The 19,890-nt window shown below is 37.8% G+C and overlaps 1 protein-coding gene across 9 annotated transcripts in view; it reads left to right on the top strand.

The window, feature by feature from the left end:
- The window catches only part of LOC126249200 (deoxyribodipyrimidine photo-lyase), a 115,755-nt gene that overhangs the window by 77,071 nt on the left and 18,794 nt on the right, over window positions 1-19,890 (top strand). For all 9 annotated transcript variants that reach the window (XR_007545601.1, XR_007545602.1, XM_049950904.1 and 6 more), the window contains 4 exons: window positions 1,783-1,941; window positions 2,199-2,397; window positions 17,890-18,082; window positions 19,566-19,807. Coding sequence is in view for 7 of the 9 variants with exons in the window: in XM_049950904.1 (XP_049806861.1) it covers window positions 1,783-1,941; window positions 2,199-2,397; window positions 17,890-18,082; window positions 19,566-19,807 (793 nt within the window). In the remaining 2 variants the exon portion in view is untranslated. The remainder of the gene's footprint in view (window positions 1-1,782; window positions 1,942-2,198; window positions 2,398-17,889; window positions 18,083-19,565; window positions 19,808-19,890) is intronic.

Raw genomic sequence — 19,890 nt, forward strand, 5'->3', positions numbered from 1 at the left:
AATGTGTGAAAGGCCTTAAGATGAAGACTCTGCAGTACTTCGTAATAACAAACTGCTTTTGATGAGTGGGACTTCACAGCTGTTTACATTTCTAACAGGTCGTGGAAAAATATTGCAGATGGTGGTTTGAGAAGAGTTACTTTCAAAGTAAATTTCCTTTTATGTAAGATAAATTATGTTATGTGGTGATGAATTTCTTAAATCACAGAGTGTTTGACTCTCATTCAAAACTTAACACTTTGAGCTTCAGCTAAACAGAGAAATTTCGGACCGAGACGAGCATCCATTATTTAAAATTTTACTGGCACATTTATGTTCGGTATATCTTAAAGGGTAACACACACTAATAAACACCAGTATTATATGTGGAAGCTTAGCCTTTCTCATAGCTGTACTGTATGTATATTAATTTAAACCATTAACTTTTCCTGTTTGCGCTACTTAATGGTGATGTGGCTATCGGCTGACTACATCACGTGTCCTATGCTCTGAACATCGACTGTCACTGGCTGATGAGATCATGTGACGTGAGCTATGACTAGCTGATAAAGCGCATCGCAATCTCAATTTCAGTGCTTCAGAAGCTACCATGTAGTATTTGGCAGAATTTGTATTTATACTTTCATAATATGAAAATTTGCAATGTATGTGTTGCCACGTGTCGAAGATCTTTCCAAAATGCATTGTTTTTTGCTGGGATTCTTTTTCTAAACTGCTGGGAAACTTTTAGACAGCATATAATTCTACAGCTCTGAGGGAAAATATTTTGTCACTTAAGGGTGTTTTTAAACAGGAAATCAAAGATTGTGTGTGTGTGTGTGTGTGTGTGTGTGTGTGTGTGTGTGTGTGTGTGTGTGTGTCCCATATTTATGGGATGAACATGAGAAAGTAACTTGTTAGCCCTGTTAGAGGATTACATACATGAATTTTCTCAGGATTCCTGTATGTAAACTGATACATTTTGACATATGAATTCTACAAATGTGTCATCTAAGGAATAGCTCAATGGACCATTGCCTACAGATTTCCACATTGAAGGCTGAAATGTAAATGAGTAGTAGAGTATTATAATTATTTATAAAATGAGTTTATTTCCTGCCACATTCTGTTATTTGATGTTTTATACGAAAGTGTTAAATGCTTAATAAATATTTTGTAAAAGAATAAGAATAAAAAATAAAGAGATGGGACCGCACAGTACTCCCCGCCTCTTTTGATACTGTTGGGTCCATCTGTATTGACATCTAATTATCAGTGGTTCATTATGTAAGAATGTCTGGATACTTGTGATCAGATAGTGATTTTACACTAGCTATCCAAAGGAAAATAGCTGTTCACATTTTATGTGAAACATAAGCCTATAGCACAAGTAGTCCTACAGTCTCCCCTTGCTTTGGTGCATTTCTTTGTGGACTATATTCCCTAGCAGCAGAGGACACATAGACTATACTATGGAGCATATCCAGCCTGGGAAGTAACATTGCAGAAGTAAGGTATCTGAATCAAGGGAGAAGAAACAAAATTTCTGAAATTTGATGGACTTCATAGGATTTATATTCTTAATAAATAAATAATTCTTTAGTTATGCAAATGTTTTAAGTGCTATCATATTTTCTATCTTCTATTACATGGTACTGTTAACTTGAGAAATGTTGTACACTTCTTTTTTCAGTGGACTAATAGGAGTAGAATTGTGCCAAGACTTATATAATGCTGTTACAGACATCCTCTTCTGTAGACAAGGAGAATAAGGGGTGAAGATAGTTCATTTGTCTGTTTCAGGTGGATGCTCACAATATTGTCCCATGCTGGATTGCCTCAGATAAATTGGAATATGCTGCCAGGACAATACGAAATAAAATTAATAGCAAACTGCAAGAGTACTTAACACAATATCCACCTGTTGTGCCACATCCTCATTCACCTAAGAAGCATGCTATTGTAAGACAATTTGTACACAAACAACGGGAGTATATCTGTTACACTTACTTCTCATTAATTATGTCATTGTATATATTTACTATTTCATTCTCGTGTATGTATTCAGTGACTGATTTTGTGTTCTGCTTGCTCTTCTTAAATATGGGATTATATTTTGCTTAGTATAACAAATGATTTGTTGATTGTGATTGCTCAGAAAGAACGGTATAATGTCTTTTATTGAATTTAAATGATTGAAATGAACTATGGTGTTACAGGAAGCTAACTGGGTAGCAGCTGAAAAATTCATAGAAGCTGATCGAAGTGTTCAGCCTGTGACTTGGGCAACTGCAGGCACTGAGGCGGGTCTTTTAATGTTGCATAAATTTTGCACGAAGGGTCTAAAAAATTATGGTTCCAAGCGGAATGATCCGACAATTGATGCACTTAGCAACCTGTCTCCCTGGTTTCATTTTGGTAAGAGAAACATACAAAAAATAATAAAATACTTTTGCCATGACAAACAAGTGAAAGTAACTCTGTGAACTACAGTTATCCATCAGAGAGCTGTAACCAACTTGCAACATTTGCTTACTAACAAGGGCAGGTCCCCAGGGGTGGGATTGACAATTTGAAACCACCTAGACAGTGGAATAGATAGGGACTGGAAAATGTAGCATCTATTTGTGGCAAAATTTGCATCTGTTTTTTTCAAAATTCGCATTTATTTTTTTGTTTTTGTATGATTAGATGCTCAAATTTAAAAATCTGTCATGCTACATAAGTGAAGATAAACAGATCCTTAGTTCTTTGAACTGACTGTTGAATAAAAGTGCTAATAGGCAACTTTTTGACTGGAATATCCTTCAACACATCTTTGTTCTGAAATGGCCTTTGTTTTCTTCATTTGGCTGTATTTAAGATTTCAAAAATGATTGTTGTGTTGAAAAGAAGCAGCATTTTCCCCACCAGTGAACTGAATGTGTCTTTGATTTGATGTGTTTCTGGACTTTATTTGTCTTTTCCTGCCCAATTCGACGATTACAAAATCTCCAGATTATTAATTTTGACTTTTCATGGGCAACCCATGCTTGACAATGCTCCAGGTAGAACTGAAAAGGCACTTACCTAGAAGTAAAACCAAACTCTATTTTAACATTAGGGAAGAATTTCAGCTAGTCAAAAAATATTACAGATTTTATTTTCCAATCGTTATAGCGCAGAGTGTGGGAACTGTAGGCTATATAGTGGCAGGTGTTCGCTAGTGTAAACAAATTAGTATTTTGATGACTGCCAGAGGGGAGAGGAGCGGTGCCAGCAAACAAGCCCTACCTCTCTTTCTCAGGGAAGCAGCCTACAGCAGAACTGAAACATTTTCACAGCAATCGTCAGTATCTTCTGGTGTTGTAAGAGCCGTAATCAAAATTGTTTCTGATATGGTTACCCATGTCAAGATTGGTCAGTGGGTGAGAGACCAGACAAAGAGTAGTCTCCCTAGGAGGCATGTGAACAGCAACCAACTGGCCCTTCATTGAGCCTGGAATTGCTTCCATTTACTTCAGAGTTCTTGTGTTTTCATTCCTATTGTAATGACTCAATCTTGAAGGGTTGCCATAAAAAAAATCTAGGTACGAATATTACCAGTGAACTTGGTAACTTAGATGGATACATACAGTGCCAATTGTTTTTGTTATATGCATTAAGAAACTGTCAATTTTACAGTCACTGACTGCAAATTGGACACAAAAGGCAACATAGTCATGCCCTACCTGTAAGTAAACAGAACCAAACGTGGTATATAGAGACCGCCAATCGACAAGCAGGGCAGAGTTCTGCTCCAGATTCATATTAGGGAATATTCCACCTTTTCTCAAAACTTTGGATCTTGTTTTAAAGCTGTGTTGTGATTCACTCGCCATATTTTTCAGTTAAGTGAGCGGCTCTATGTTGGCGTTTCATGAAGGTGTAATGTTGGAACTCAGTGTTATCGGTACACATGTGCTTCTGATTCAGGTGCCCGTGGCCCCAAACTTGACTAATGTAATTGCTGTGAAGGCGTCCTTCATTGTCTACTGCAGCAGGCTGTTAGTAGTGGTCTCGTAATTCTGCAACACAAGACAACAGATGATCTCACTACTTCTTCTTTCTCCCTTCTTCATGCTTGTTCTTTCCATACACAACAAAGAACTTCTCCACGTGTTCATTGTCACTGATCTACCTCGAAAAGCTCAAGCTGATTTGTCCAAAAAAGGCGACGATCAGACTTGTTAATTATACACAACAAAGAACTTCTCCACGTGTTCGTTGTCACTGATCTACCTCGAAAAGCTCAAGCTGATTTGTCCAAAAAAGGGGACGATCAGACTTCTTAATTATGGATTTTGGTGAGTCTTAGCAGTGTTGTAGAGGGATCTGTTCGGACTACCTGGCAAGCAGATTTTCATGTGACGGCTCCTAGATTCCAAGAAAGATTGATGTGGAAGTTTCATGCGTACCTGCTATATGTGTAACGTTCATTGCATTTTGACCCAGCAAGAGTAGTGCAGTTGCTAAGGTTCATGACAACTATGCTGGCAGTAAGGGTGAAAATTCTGCCCACTTACCTTTTTTACCAGTTTCATCATACAGAATATTATTAAATAGTATACGTCTGGCAAATATATTCAAAAACAGTCATTCTCCCTGTAATAATTCCGTAAATAAACTTTCTTCGAACTTGTATTCTTTTTGTTACAGAATAGAATACAGAATGGTGTTACTTTCTATCATTTGCATTATTTGAAGTGCTAGAACACTATCATTTGCATTATTTGAAGTGCTAGAACATAATTCTGCATGGTATTGGTCATAGAATCAATCGAATTCATAGACCACCATGCACATTTAATGAAAGCTACTGCCTTTCAGGCACACAGATTAATCGGAAGCAATACTGGAAACACAGTTTATTTAAATTCATAAAGATTGTAATATGTGCAATCAATTTCAATGTGAACCAAAAATATTTTGGCATTTCTGTGAAAGCAAGTGCTCTAAATTGATGCAGAATTAAAGAATGCATTTTTATAGAATGTTCCGTTGAAGCAATTTCTCTACTGTCTGTAGCAAGTTGGGAGTATTTTGAACTTTCTCCATGAAGTTTTTCAAAATTTGAGTCTATTCTTCAACTACTTTTTGAATGATCTGGCCAAATTTCCCAACGGTTCTTGCTTGCATAAGAAAACTCAGGGCGTTTCTTTCCTTATGCAATTATTGTACACTGTGCTGTGATGGAATGGCTAATGTTTTGTCTGCACAGTAACCCTTTTCGCACCTAATTCCAAAAGGGATCTATTGTATGTTGAATTGTACTGGCAGCTGGTTTGATTGGTATTAATTACATAATGAAGACAAAAATTAGGGATCAGTACTTGCATTTGTATCTGGAATGACATATACTATTTAATGAGTATGCAAAATTTGAAAAAGAGTTAGGAAGTACATAGCAGGTTAAGTATCCCCATACCACAAGCATTGTAGCCGCAAACTTCCACTGTTAGGGTATGCTTGCTTGGTCAAAACACATGTAACATTGCAGATATGGATAATATTTCAAAATAAATTTTCTTGGGAACTAGGTGCCATTGCATGAAAAGCAGCTAGCCGGGTGCTCAAAATGAGTTCCTCTATGACATAGCTAAGACTCATCAGACTCTGATTAATGGGTCTGGTAGTCTCCTTGTAAGTCTAGGCAAGCTAGACCACCTCAAAGAAAACCCTATCTTTTGTACTCTAAGGCACTTTACTTCTTAATTAAGCTACTCAGGCAGGTATCGAAGCCTACTTCTTACATCTGACATCAGTTTATATGTTATAACCTGACATGGGTTGTAACATACTTACTTTGAATCTCCCAGACAGGTCACATGGAATTAAAGTTCATTTGTCTCCGGCATGCAGGTGGCTGTGTGCAGGGGTGCGATGGCAAGAGGTTCAAGCTGAGATTTTTCAGATCTCTCTAGTGGGAGGTAGTACAGAATGACTCACATGTCAGGCTAAGGAGGTAGACATGGTGGAAATAAGGAAATGAGACTTTGGGTTGATTTTTGGTCTGCTTTTACATGAACATGCAGAACAACACAGAGACAGTGTTATCACTTAAGTCCTAAGATCCACTTAACACACGTGTGAAATACAGAAAGGCTTGTATTCTCAGTTATTGTTAGATGCTTCAACCATTTACTAGCACAAATGGCCACACCAGGATAACACTCTATTAGGAATAGAGTACAGAGACTAACATCTAAGTATGGTATTCTAGACTATGCCTCTTGAGGAGTGTTTCTTTTGTACTTATTGAAACCTTAGGTCCAGTTATATGTCACTGTGGAAGTGACAAACATGTAGGTACACATAGGCAAATGTACAAAGGAAACCACTGACCAATGTCTAAAGGTAAATATAGGCAAAGTTTAGAAGTCCTTTTTAGTGTACAAGCTTAATTGACTATAATTCTCACTTACGTAGCTCCTTCTGTTGGCTAGTGATCATATGAGATGCTGGTTCTGATGGACATTGGGGTCAAACTTTGCTGCTAGCTGGAACTCTGCCCTGCTTGTCGATTGGCGGTCTCTATATACCACGTTTGGTTCTGTTTACTTACAGGTAGGGCATGACTATGTTGCCTTTTGTGTCCAATTTGCAGTCAGTGACTGTAAAATTGACAGTTTCTTAATGCATATAACAAAAACAATTGGCACTGTATGTATCCATCTAAGTTACCAAGTTCACTGGTAATATTCGTACCTAGATTTTTTTTATGGCAACCCTTCAAGATTGAGTCATTACAATAGGAATGAAAACACAAGAACTCTGAAGTAAATGGAAGCAATTCCAGGCTCAATGAAGGGCCAGTTGGTTGCTGTTCACATGCCTCCTAGGGAGACTACTCTTTGTCTGGTCTCTCACCCACTGACCAATCTTGACATGGGTAACCATATCAGAAACATAGCTCCTGCAAGCAAAGTTCTGTGGATTCTTGAGGCACACAAACCACCTCACCACATTATGTGGTAGTCTGTGAGGAGACAGAATGCTATGCAGGCATAAAATGCCTTTTGTTTGGTTATTCATTGGTTTTCTTTCTGTTCTATAACCAAATTACAAACAGCAGTTGGACACAGCAATTTGGAGAAGTGTTTTGTTGAATAGTCATTAAGTTTCAGAATTCATTACTCTGTTAATATTTTCTGGCACACTATGATTTAGTTACCCAACATTTAATACTTTATGTCCTGCTAAATGATAAAAGTTGTAAGTGAACAATGGAAAGTCCAGCATAGAATGTAACACTATTTGTGAAAAGGGTAGTTGCTACTCACCATATAGTGGAGATCCTGAGTTGCAGATAGGCACAACAAAAAGCCTGTCAGAAAGTGAGCTTTTGGCCAACAAGGCCTTTGTCAAAAATAGACATCTCACGTGCCCCCCCCCCCCCCTTACACACACACACACACACACACACACACACACACACACACACACACACACACACACACACACACACACACACACTCCAGCTGACAGACACTGTGGTGGTGATGGTGTGTGTGTGCGCACGCGTGCATGTGGTTTGTCTATTTCCAGTAGTTTTTCTGTTGTGGTTATATGTGACTCAGCATCTCTGTTATATGGTGAGTAGCAACTATACTTTTCATGAAATTGCAAGTGAAGGACACTTCATTTTCAGTTTCTTCACTTTCAGTATTGTTACTCTAGCCGCTTTTAAAGGTTGTTTACAAGACAGGTAACTCACCTTCACAACCTTCCTACTCTGTGATTAGTGGGAGAAGTTACTATCTACAAATTTGTAGGCTGACATTTGAACATGTGAAATGATTTCTGATGTCAGAAATTGTGTATATGTGTAGATTGAAAGTCCTGTTCAGACATACCATGTAGTTATTCATGATGTGGACTACTTCACTGTCACATTTGCTTCTGTACTCTCATCTGAGAGGTTTGATCAGTTCTGAAATCTGTCTTCCAAAATAATAGAAAGCTCCTCTTTTCACTACAGTTATATTATGTCTTCAGTTACAGTGTCATAAGGAAGGTAACACTTCATTTACAGTCTTTGTGCATATAGTGATCTAAAATTGAAATGAAATATTATACGGCATTATTAGCCTGGAGACTCCATCTAGAGTTGTTTGGTCGGTTAGTGCAAATCTTTTAGTTTGGCACCATGTCTTCGACTTGCACATTGATTGTGATGAAATGATGATCAGGACAACACAACACCCAGTCCCTGAGCGGGTAAAATATCCATCTCAGTCAGGAATTGAATTTGGTCCCCTGATGCATCTCAGCCAGCCACTCTGATCACTCAGCAATGGAGGCAGATGATTTGACTTTAATCCTTTATGATGTACACAATAAACAGTTCTGTAGAATCTCAATAATACTTGCACTGCGATGATCATCTGGACAAATAATGTCTCAAGACAAATGATATCTTGCTACACTATTAAATAACTAAATAAGGAATATTTGTAGTTCCGAATGACTTCATCAGTATAAAATTAAAATAGTGACACTTTGTCTCTATACTTTCATCCAACATCAAAAAAAGTATCATTTCCTGGTATCAATTTAGGATTGTCTTAACTTTGTCCAGAAGCTAATTGTATATGCCCTTTACCTCGGAGTCCTCTGAAAATTGGTTTTAATATTCGGATAAGAGAATGGTTTTTGTAATGGAAACAACTGAATGTGGAAAGAGGGAGGGTAGACATGGTACTTCTGTTGGAGAAGAAAGACAGGAAAAAGACGAGTAGGAATATTAGAACCGAAGAAAGAAAGACGACAGACACCAAAGACAAATACCTATCCCTCAGCCCAAGAATCCCTCCCTGGGAGATACTTCACCTATGGGCTAGAGGATGAAGTTCACCAATCTTATAGAACAGACACCACCGGCTTCACCCTCACAGGCCCCAAAAATTGGTTCTACCAGTGTGCTATTGTCAGCCTTTGGGGAGAGTAGCTACACAAAAAGTAACGTCCATCTCATTGATTAACACTGCCGCCAGTAATGGGGATAATGGACAAGGGATACTGCATCAGTAGTGTGTGGACAAGTTGAGAATTTGCGTCTGATGGAAGGAATGCTGGGGTAGTTTTTGCAGTTGCAATGACCACTGTGATCGGGTGGCGCAGTGGTCAGGGCATCTACGTAGTAAGCAGGAGACCCAGTTTTGAATCCTGGCCTGGCACAAATTTTAAGCTTTCTCAATTGATTTAAATTAATGTCCACTGGCAACTAATGCCATTAATTCCACTGTGTCTTGATTCATAATGGCTATGGGATCTAAAGTGTATCTGTTCATTCTGACCTACTCAGAAGAACAGACACCACATGTATAATTAACTAAAGTACTGAAGGAACCTGTGAACTACACCCCGTACTTGGTGTATTCATCATTGAAGTTATAAAGGATAGGGAAATGTTAACCCTTTTTACTACAACCCATTTGAAAGATATACGTAACCCATACAAAATATACTAGTGTCTCACTTTTACTTGGCCCCTCTGTGGTTGGTGGAAGTTAGCCGACTTTGTGCCACTCTGGAATGTTTACACTCATTCCCAATGTTTGTTAGGTAACAGTATTGTGCACCATAGCAGTATGTAACTATTGTGGACATAGTGTTGATCCATGTGTGGAACTGTGCATAGTGATTATTAATATGGGAAACATCAGAGATGCAAACTTCATCAGGCCCAGCCACACCCTCCAATCTCCATAATAGGTAACTTATGTGGCCTTATGTTTGATGCCAGCATTGGTTTGATAAGCCATCAAAGGTATTTCCACACCTTAACTGTGATGCAGTAAAGGAAATACAGGAGAAAAATGAGAAATCGAATATGAATATCAGCTGCCAATTACAATATAAATTAGACCACTACAAATCAGGTAAGACCCTGTATTTCATGACTTTGAAGTAAGCCTCAAAACATACAGTCTTCTACTTCTGTAGAAATTTTCAGTGTCACCTCCTTTTTCAGATCTTTTCTAACCACCACCAAATTTGCACGACCGAGAATTAGTTTAATTAATTACAAGTCCCTATGTAGATTTCATTTCATTGTTAGCATGTCACTGAATTATTGTGTAAGGGTACCTTCCCCTTCCTACTCTTCCCCTTGCCGATGTGACAATGCTAACATCATGCATTACACTGTTAGAACTCCTAACAGCAAACTTATTTAGGTAATGCATCTTTTCTCCTGCTGCTTATTTACAGTGTTAATTACTGTAGAGAGTATAGCAATCCTTATTTATCCTCATCTTGTAGTTACATATGTGTATTTTCTGAGAAATTGTGCAGAAAGTTATCTGCATAACTCATAGTTACCTGTTAAAATCAAATAAGCATTAATTACTAATATTCCATATAATAGTATTTGATTATTGTGGATAGGGTAGTGAAAAGAAACTTAAATTAAAAATGATAGAATAGCTGGAGGAGACACCATTATACAAAAATTGAAATAATAAAAAATATAATTGATGACTGGAGCCTTGTAGCCATCACTCTACAAAGTTTACACAGATTCTGAACCCTCCTGAGTTCTGTTCTTTAAGTTACAAACCATTTTATCGTATTGATATTATATAATACCTTCCCTATGTTATTTGCAGGCTGCACAGGAGATACTGCTTTAGGATGTGGAATATTAGTTGCCTTATATGGACCTTCATATTTGTGAAAAGTAGTTTTATAGCTATGTTCCCCTACTCTAATTTTAGCATTTTTCTTTAATGCCTCTTCTACACAGTCATATACATTGTCCTTATATCGGATTGTACCTTCTGACCATTTAAATAATTTTAACAGCTGTTGATAAATTTTATATAAATATGTAACAGCCTTTTTGTTGTGCCTGTCTGCAACTTTGTGAGTAGCAACGTGGAAGTAAGAGACTGCACGGAATTCGAAAAAGTTTGCAATGGCACTTCCCTCCAGTGTTTGGCATTTCCCCTACAGCACTCTGAGCGACCCCCATCCACTTCCGCTCTCCCCACACTTCCCCGGCCGACTGCGCATCTGGTGACCATGACATTTTGCGCACACTACACCTGGGCTCGTAATCTATATCACCATATATTTGGTTGCAGAAAGTTGATCCCACCATCGGGGACCTCTCCTTGTAAGTGCTCCATTTGTACTATCATTCTGTATCCAAGTAACTTTTTATTTTAATAAATGAATATTGTTCATTGCCTGGCCCTTTATATATCTTTTGTGGAAGGCAGCTAAACCTAAAAGACCACAATTGTTTTACATTCTTGGCTCAGAACAGCCTCTTTAGTTTGTACTCTTCCTGGATCAGGTATTGTGAACAGTATGGCCCAGGAACTTCAGTCCTTGTTGCCGGAAGTGTGACTTGGGAAATTTTATTGATATTCCTTTATCTTCTAATGTACTTAGGCTACATGTCAGCAATTTCAATGGTCTTCCCAAGTCTTGGATAGTAGCAGTATATCATCTACATACATTATTAAAGAATGGAAAATCCTTGATGGAATGTAACAATACGAGAGAAGGAAAGTTGCTACTCATCATATAGCGGAGATGCTGAGCCGCGATAGGTACAATAAAAAGATTCACACAATCATAGCTTTCGGCCATTAAGGCCTTTGTCAGCAGTCCACATACATACATACATGCACACATGCGCGCGCGCACGCACACACACACACACACACACACACACACACACACACACACACACACACACACACAAGTTGCGCTTGTGTGTGTGTGTGTGTGCGTGTGTACTGCTGACAAAGGCCTTAATGGCCGAAAGCTATGATTGTGTGAATCTTTTTATTGTACCTATCATGGCTCAGCATCTCCGCTATATGGTGAGTAGCAACTACATACATTATTAGTTCTTGTACTAAATCCCTGCTTAGCGATTTATCTAAAGCACAAATGAAAACTGCCACTGAAATGTTCAAATCAAATGGTAATACTTTACATTCTAAAGATTTATATTCGAGTAACAAGTCTATAAGTATGACTTTGATTCCTCTCATTATGCCAATATCTGACCGTAAAGTCCACTGAACTAAAGAATTTGACTTCCTCAAACCTACATAACAACTCTTCCATACAAACAGGTCCTCCGATTCAGTTCCTATGTTGTTATTAAGTGTTCATGCATCCAAAACTAAATGAATTCCTCCTCCACATTTCTTAGTTTTAGTGTCTACAATAATCCATTTTTAGTGACTATGTTCAGTTAAGCTGTTGTCAATCGTCTTCAGTATCTCTTCTCTTACAGCAATCTGAAGAAGCGTCATTGGTACTGGATAGGGCTTACACAAGAATGATTTGCCATCTTTTACTTCAAAGCTATGGATATACTCTTTAATTATTCCAGGTTTATTTGAAAACACATCTTTAGATTCTACTAGAATATCTTGTAATGGAAACAGTTGATTTTCTTGTTTTTGATTTAATGTTACTCAATAACTCCTCTTTTGCGTGTTCCGTTTCATCCACCACAATGATATTAATGGAAGCCACTAAATAAATATCACAGCAAAATGCAAAAATTCTTTGTGAGACGTTGCGGTCATTTACATTCCGATATCATTAAGTAATGTAGACCAGGTATTTGTATCCGTGTTTGACATATTCATGTTTGTTTTACTTAAGAATTCGTTATAGATATGATGAGTCTATAAGACTGGCATAAGGCTGAAATGCATAATGCGCTATAGAATGATTAATGCAGTGGACAATGCTAATATCAGTTTTAGGGTTCATTAAGTGAATATGCTCCACCGATTGTTTATGTTATTTAAATTATAAAAAAATTATTTTGGAAGACTGCACTTGATATCTTATCATCTCTTTTTATGCAACTTTTTTTTTTTGTAATATAATAATACTTCATTATGAGGTAACCAATCAAAGCCTAATAAGATTAGCAGTGTTTGATAAAAGATAATTGTGTTAATTGTAGTAGGTAGCCACATTTCTTCTTTGGTTTCTCTTTATGAATGCTAATACTGACAGCTGATACTCCCATAACTGGTATCATTGGGCAAGCATATTTTTTTCTCATTACTGATGGCAATTTCTGTGAGATTAATAATATTTCACTCCCAGAAATTAATTGAATATTAACTTTATTTCCAAAAATATCACCCACTATTATATATCTACCTCATTCATTCTTAAATTTTGCTTCCTCTTCAGTAATCCTATATGAGGACCTACTGTTTCATAGTTATGTCCAGAAGCCCGACCCCCGGCCCAGAATACCTATAGCTTTCCAATGACTGGTGAAAATGGCCTATCAGTTGGCAAATTTGTATGTTCATTGTTTATATTACGTGAATTAAATGTCTGAGCCTTGTTATGCCCTTGACAGTTTGCTCTATTGTTATTCTGTTTCATTACTTTACAGCATTTACGTTCAGTTTTTCTTTGAAGCTATGGTGGATAGTGGTTTCCATTACTATTATCTGATTGAGGGTTTTCACCATGTATTCTCCCATATTCTTTTATTATTTATTCTACATATAAAGTCTCTTAGTAAAAGCTAATAAACTGTTTACAATCATCCACCCACAATGCCATATTTCTTTCCTCACATGGTAGGGTAACATAAGTTCCAAAACTTGAACCAAATAATTCTCCTCTGTAGGATTGTCTAAGTATTTGGATCTTCTTATGTTCCACTCAGTCAGCTACCCCAACTAGTAGTATAATATCTCAGATCTAGTAATTCAAGTGTTAACTTTTCTTGTGTACTTGGTGACCAGTACTTCTTTTTAAATTTGTCTTGGAAGTCACTCCAAGAAGAGAATTCTTCTGAATAGCTTGTTTCCCATCCTGTAGCATCCTCTTTCAGGTAACTCAGGACAAAATCAGTTTTCTTCGTGTCATTCCAGTGCTTAGGCAGTGATTTAGAAAATACCCTTAAGAATTACAGAGGATGTCCATTCTCCTCTGGTTGAATTCTTCCCATTTTCTTGATGTAATTCTCGTAATAATACGACAGGAACTCCACAATTATTAGTAAATCTTCTTCTGTTAATTTTATTGTTTTGAAGGCTGCTGTGGGTCCGGCCACGGTGTCAAAAAATCACAGGGAGCTGCCTGATGGGTGGCACATGGACAGGCTGCAGCAACTCGTACTATTTCCCCATCTGTGTCTGGGCAAAAAAGTCTGCTTGCTAACACTTTTGTGCGTGACACACTCCAGTGGTCCACATCTAATGAACGCATAACCTCACACTCGAGGGTGGACAGGACTACAACCAGGGGATCGGTGTCCTCTGTAGCTAACAGCAGCACTCCATACCAAACAGAAAGACAATTTTGTGATGCTAAATAAATTCTAAAAGTATCAGAAGCATGGCCTGGAAGTTTGTTCGGTCAGCTATGTTGCACAAAAGAAACAACTTTATTTAAAACAAGATCCACAGGTGCAATATTAGTAATAGGGAAACCATCCACAACATTTTGAGCTTCCATATCTAAATGAAAACAATGTCATCCCTATTTGTCAAACTTTGTATCCAGACTGAGCGGCAAATGCGATGAGGCGTCAGCATTTACATGTTGTGCACTAGGTCAAAAATGTCTCTCATAATTGTACTGTGACAGGAAAAGAGCCCACTGCTGTAAACAATGTGCGGCTTTGTCCAGCACGAAACTTAAACCCATTTAGATAAACATGAAATTTTTTTAGATTATACACAGTTGCCAAATCTTCTTTGCCTATCTGAGAACAACGCTATTATGCTGAATTTAAGGATTTAGTGGCAAATGCAATAGGGCATTCAGATCCGTCCACATACTTATGAGCAAGGCCAGTGCCAAAACTGAGACAGGTCCATCACTAACACAAGGCAGTAGCCTAGCTAAAAAGTGACCACACAAGGGGCCGACCTTATGTAATAATGCATTGAGTAGCAGCATCCAGTATGAATTTGTGTTAGTATGCAATTTTGCATAAAAATGCCTGTAATTCCTTGATGGACATGGGGTGTGGCAACGTGGCAGTAGCATCAGTATGCTGGTGCAGTAGTTTAATGCCAACATGCTACATTTCAAAATCCTAATAAATAATGGGTGGTTGAAAAAACTGTATCTTGTCCAAATTTAACCCTGTACACTGTAAAACAGAAAATATTGTGTGAAAGTTGTGCAGATCTATTTCTGTAGATCTATTTCTGTAGAGGCACCAGACACTGCTACGTCTGGTAAACAGTTGATGCAGGCTGAAACTTAACGCAATAATTTGCTCTAAAAGCATTGAAAAATAGCTAGTGCACTTGTCACACCAAAAAACAAACACTGGTATGATGAAACCCAAATGGGATATTGATAACTAGCAGGCATTTAGACTCCTCGTTCAGCAGCAACTGAAATAAGCCTCTGCTAAGCCAGTCTTTAAAAAACAATTTCTCTCGACAGTTTTATTAACAGCTTGTCAGAGTGCGGCAAAGGATAGGTATCAATGATTGACTGTGCATTAACAGATTTTTTTAAATATCACCACAGAAGCGTAATTTACTGGTATGTTTTTTGACTACCAGTGTTGTTGACATCAAGGGTCTGAAGGCGATCTAATTCTTCATTTACTTGATTCCATAAAGTTAATGATACCAGATGGGCCAGGAAAAAAATGGAAGTGGGCAGACTATCTCATCATAATATGAGCCTGAAATTCTGTTACACAACCAAGTCCTGGAGAAAATCCGGCACAGGGAGCAGCTAATGGTTGACACAGAACTTGGATCAGAAACAAAATGCACTTCATTATTGATGGACAATCCAAATGGTTTAAAAGCCTCCAAACCAAACAGATTTTCGGTGTAAGCATTGTCCACAACTAGAAATGTTTGTGAACGAGCCATAGCCTTGTAAGTCACAGATGCAGGAAACTTTTACCAAGACTGGTAATCTGCTGTTCATTATCACTCACCAGCCTCCATGACACTGGAGCCAGAGGGGGAGAACGCAAGTCCACATAAATCTGAGAATTAACCAGCATTGCTGCTGCATCCGAATACACCTGCATTCCAGTGATTTGTTGTTCAATGTATTACTTGCTTTGAGACATCATCACTGCTGATACATTGTTCACATCCGTGTTTGTTTCGTACTCACTCAGGTTTGGAAAGGTGTTACATAGGGAAGCAATACGACATAGGGAAGCAATACGTCCTTTCTTCTGGCACCTATCATGGATTGCCCAGCACTCGGGACACGTGATCTGTTCATGTTGAAATGAAGCAATAGGGGCAAGAAGGCAGCGGAGAACGAGGTTGTTGCTGTTGTGGAGCAGACTGCTTTTGTCATGAATGACAATTATCTATATTCTGCTGAGACATCTGTTGGACTGCTGCAGTAGTGTCCACATTCCCTTGCGAACTGTCTGAAGGCTTGGAGGGGTGAGAGGAATTAATTTCTGAAACTTCAGACCAGGCTTCTCTCTGACTACCTGCAGTCCGTGAAACTTCAAATGTCTAAACTATGTTCAATACTTCCGTAAGCATAGGATTTTCACACCGTAGAGCTTGTTCTCGAACTTCCATATCAAGAAATGTATGATTGCGTCACAAACCACTTGATGTGCATAGTATTCCTTTTGAACATTTGTCACAAAATTATGATGATGGCTAAGTCCATGTAGTTCTGCTGCCCATGCTGTGAATGACTGTTTTCCCACTTTTGGCAGTGGTAAAACTCCACATCAGCATCAATAATTTGAGTACATTTACAGTGATAGATATAAAGTCACGCACACACACATCTGATTGAAAGAAAGACTTGAAGGTTCTTGTAACGGGGTGAGCTAACACAGCACCTGATGCATGCAAAGTGAAATCCAAGACTAAAAAGGGCCTTGCAGAAGTTTATGTCTGGTACCGCAGATGGCTGGAAATGTTGTCGCAGTTGTTTTTTTTTTGTAAGTACCCCAGTCTTCTGCTGCATCGTTGTACCCAGGGAATGGTAACAGATATGTTGTTGGTGGGGCTACAGGGTTTGCCATTGTAGTTGTTAAACTGGAAATCGCGACTGTCAGCACACACTGTTTCTTGAGAAGAGATTTAAGCACTGCCTCTATGTAAATTAAACTCAAAAGAGTCAGTGACTGAAGTGGAACGTGTGGAATCGAATACCGTACTTGTCACCAAAAAATTGTTGTAATCCAAGAACACTGTGAATTATTGCCCAGACAGTACACACACATGGAAGGTGAGTTTCAATACTGATAGCAATACACAGGTGGCCGGTGGAGCCTTGCGGTTTGGCCTATATAGACATTAGTGCCAACATAGAGTATAGCCAGCTGGCTGCACACACAACTGCTGTCGTATTAGCAGGCCAGGTGGCCTCTAGTGGTCAAACGGAGCACAGACTTCAGGTATGAACTATGATGCGGTGCACACGCAAAATTTGTAGTTACAGCACCAACAGTTTAAATTTCTAAACAAATTAACTAATAACAAATAATTTCACTGTGGCTGTCATAATTCATCAGCCAGGTAGACATTTGGTGACACATCAGTTTACCAAAAGTAATGATATTTCACCACACTCATAATTGAAGATACACACATATGTTTCTAATTGTGGGATTTATTTCTTTAGAATCAGGTTAATATATTTTGGAAATGTATATTTGCACTTAATACAAAATCCAAGTTAGTTCTGCTATAAAATAAAGAAACAGATTGTAAATCAAAATCTCTTTCAAGTGTTATACCAAAGTTAAGAGTTGACAGTTTTACTACAGTATCTTCAAAAGTATTTGAAGATTGGTGGTAAATAAAGAAATTTTTAAAAGGTATTTAAAATTATACGCTCACACGACAGCTTTATCAATGAACAATTTCTTGGATTAGATAATAAAGCTAAATAATAGAATCAAATGTTATTTTACAGGCCATATCTCTGTTCAGAGAGCTATTCTTGAAGTGAAGGCATACAGATCCAAATACACAGAGTCAGTAGATGCCTTCTGTGAGGAAGCAGTTATCCGTCGAGAACTGTCAGATAATTTTTGTTTTTACAATGAAAAGTATGACAGTATTGAAGGAACAAATGCATGGGCATTGAAGACCCTTAATGATCACAGGTATAACTTTATAATTTGTAGTTGCCTTATCAGTTTCTGTGAATTATTGTTCTGGGGCATACAATTTGATCTTTTGCAGGTATTTTCCAAATACAGCTGTGATAAAATTCAACACTGCTTCAACAACTTGTAAATGGTAGATGTGATGGAATGATGTCTTGGAGTTACTGTGTCATCCCACATGACTAGTCATATTTTGGGATAATACAAGTTAGATATTGCCAAAAACTATCAGATGCTCTTTATGTTTCAGGATGTATGTCTCAGCACTTCAGCAGAGAATCAGTTGGTTGTCAGTGTGCTATGTAAATGTATATATACGAAAATGGTGTAAGTCGAATGTGTCTTACTGTAAAGTCTTAGACTTCACAACAGTGTGACAAAGAAAGCAGTGTACGTTAAGTGAGCAGTAGCATCTCAGAGAGTAAATGTTGAAATTAGACACTAGTGTTAAGAAATATGAATTAAGAGTAATTATCCTCTTTGGGAGTAATCCACATGTGTATTTCAGTTGAAGATAAAATCTTAAATTGCAGTCATTACTGGACCACAGTTCTCAACTACTTACAAGAGACATAAGTGTCCTAAAAATATGTCTGTAACTTCCTATGTATAAAAATGTCTATTCATCACCACACACTTGGATAAGTTAGTTTCCGGGACTAATGAACACTGTAGGCCTTCCAGAATAAAACTTCTAATCTGCTGTGGAGCTTATGAACAACTGTAGTAGATAACAACAGAGTTCTGGGCAGAGACTTGAAACTGGATCATAGCCCTCTGTTAACTTAGGGCACACATAAACAATTGATGTCAAAATAATCAGGGTCCGTCAGTATGCAACATGCTTTTGTGAATTCCACAATGGCTCTCTTCGATACTTTCCTCCATTGAGAGCAGGAAAATTGGGGGAGGTACTTGTGGAATGAAACTTTGTCAGGCTCTTAGTTGTGGATGGCTAACAGTTGAACAGTGAAACAGTTGCATTCCAGTCTGGCAATTTTAATCTGTCAGGAAGTTTCAACTGACATTATTTCTGGAAATGAGACTTCTGTGATTCAAAATAAGGAGGTTCCTATTTCATAACGGAGATGTGACTTCTTTGATTCAGAGTAAGAAGGTTCCTATTTCATAATGTGTAGTGAAAAGTGTAAGGCCCATTCACATTTCCAAGTGCTGAAACTAACACTTAATCTGATGGAGATAAGGGTGTTACTTTTGTGGAACACTGACAGTTTTATTCATAATCTGACATAGCAAACAGTTTAGTAGAACAATACTGAAAAGTATTGTACCTGGTTGGAAAAATGTTCCATATTTTATGAATGGTTAATAAGAATTAAAAGTCCAAAATGATAAACCTTTGTTTCTTCAGGCAAGAATGTTTAACTTCAGTGCTAGATGTTGACTGTTTCCTTCATAATTTCCCATATATGAAGGTTCCTTGTGGAAAATGACTACTTTTGACTGAATTATGTTCCAGAAAGGACAAGAGGTCATATATCTACACTTGTGAAGAATTGGAGAAGTCTTTAACACATGATGATTTATGGAATTCTGCCCAAATTCAGTTAGTGAAGGATGGAAAAATACATGGCTTCATGCGTATGTATTGGGCAAAGAAGATATTGGAATGGACACCATCACCAGAAGAAGCTTTAAGAATCTCAATTTATTTAAATGATAGATATTCATTGGATGGAGGAGATCCTAATGGATTTGTAGGTTTGTATGCCATATTCAGTTTTTTTTTCCTGCCATCAAAAAAATTTGTCAGTATTAATGGTTCTGATAGATCAAACTTCAGT

This window comes from Schistocerca nitens, chromosome 1 (genome assembly GCF_023898315.1).
Source record: "Schistocerca nitens isolate TAMUIC-IGC-003100 chromosome 1, iqSchNite1.1, whole genome shotgun sequence".
NCBI lineage: Eukaryota > Metazoa > Arthropoda > Insecta > Orthoptera > Acrididae > Schistocerca > Schistocerca nitens.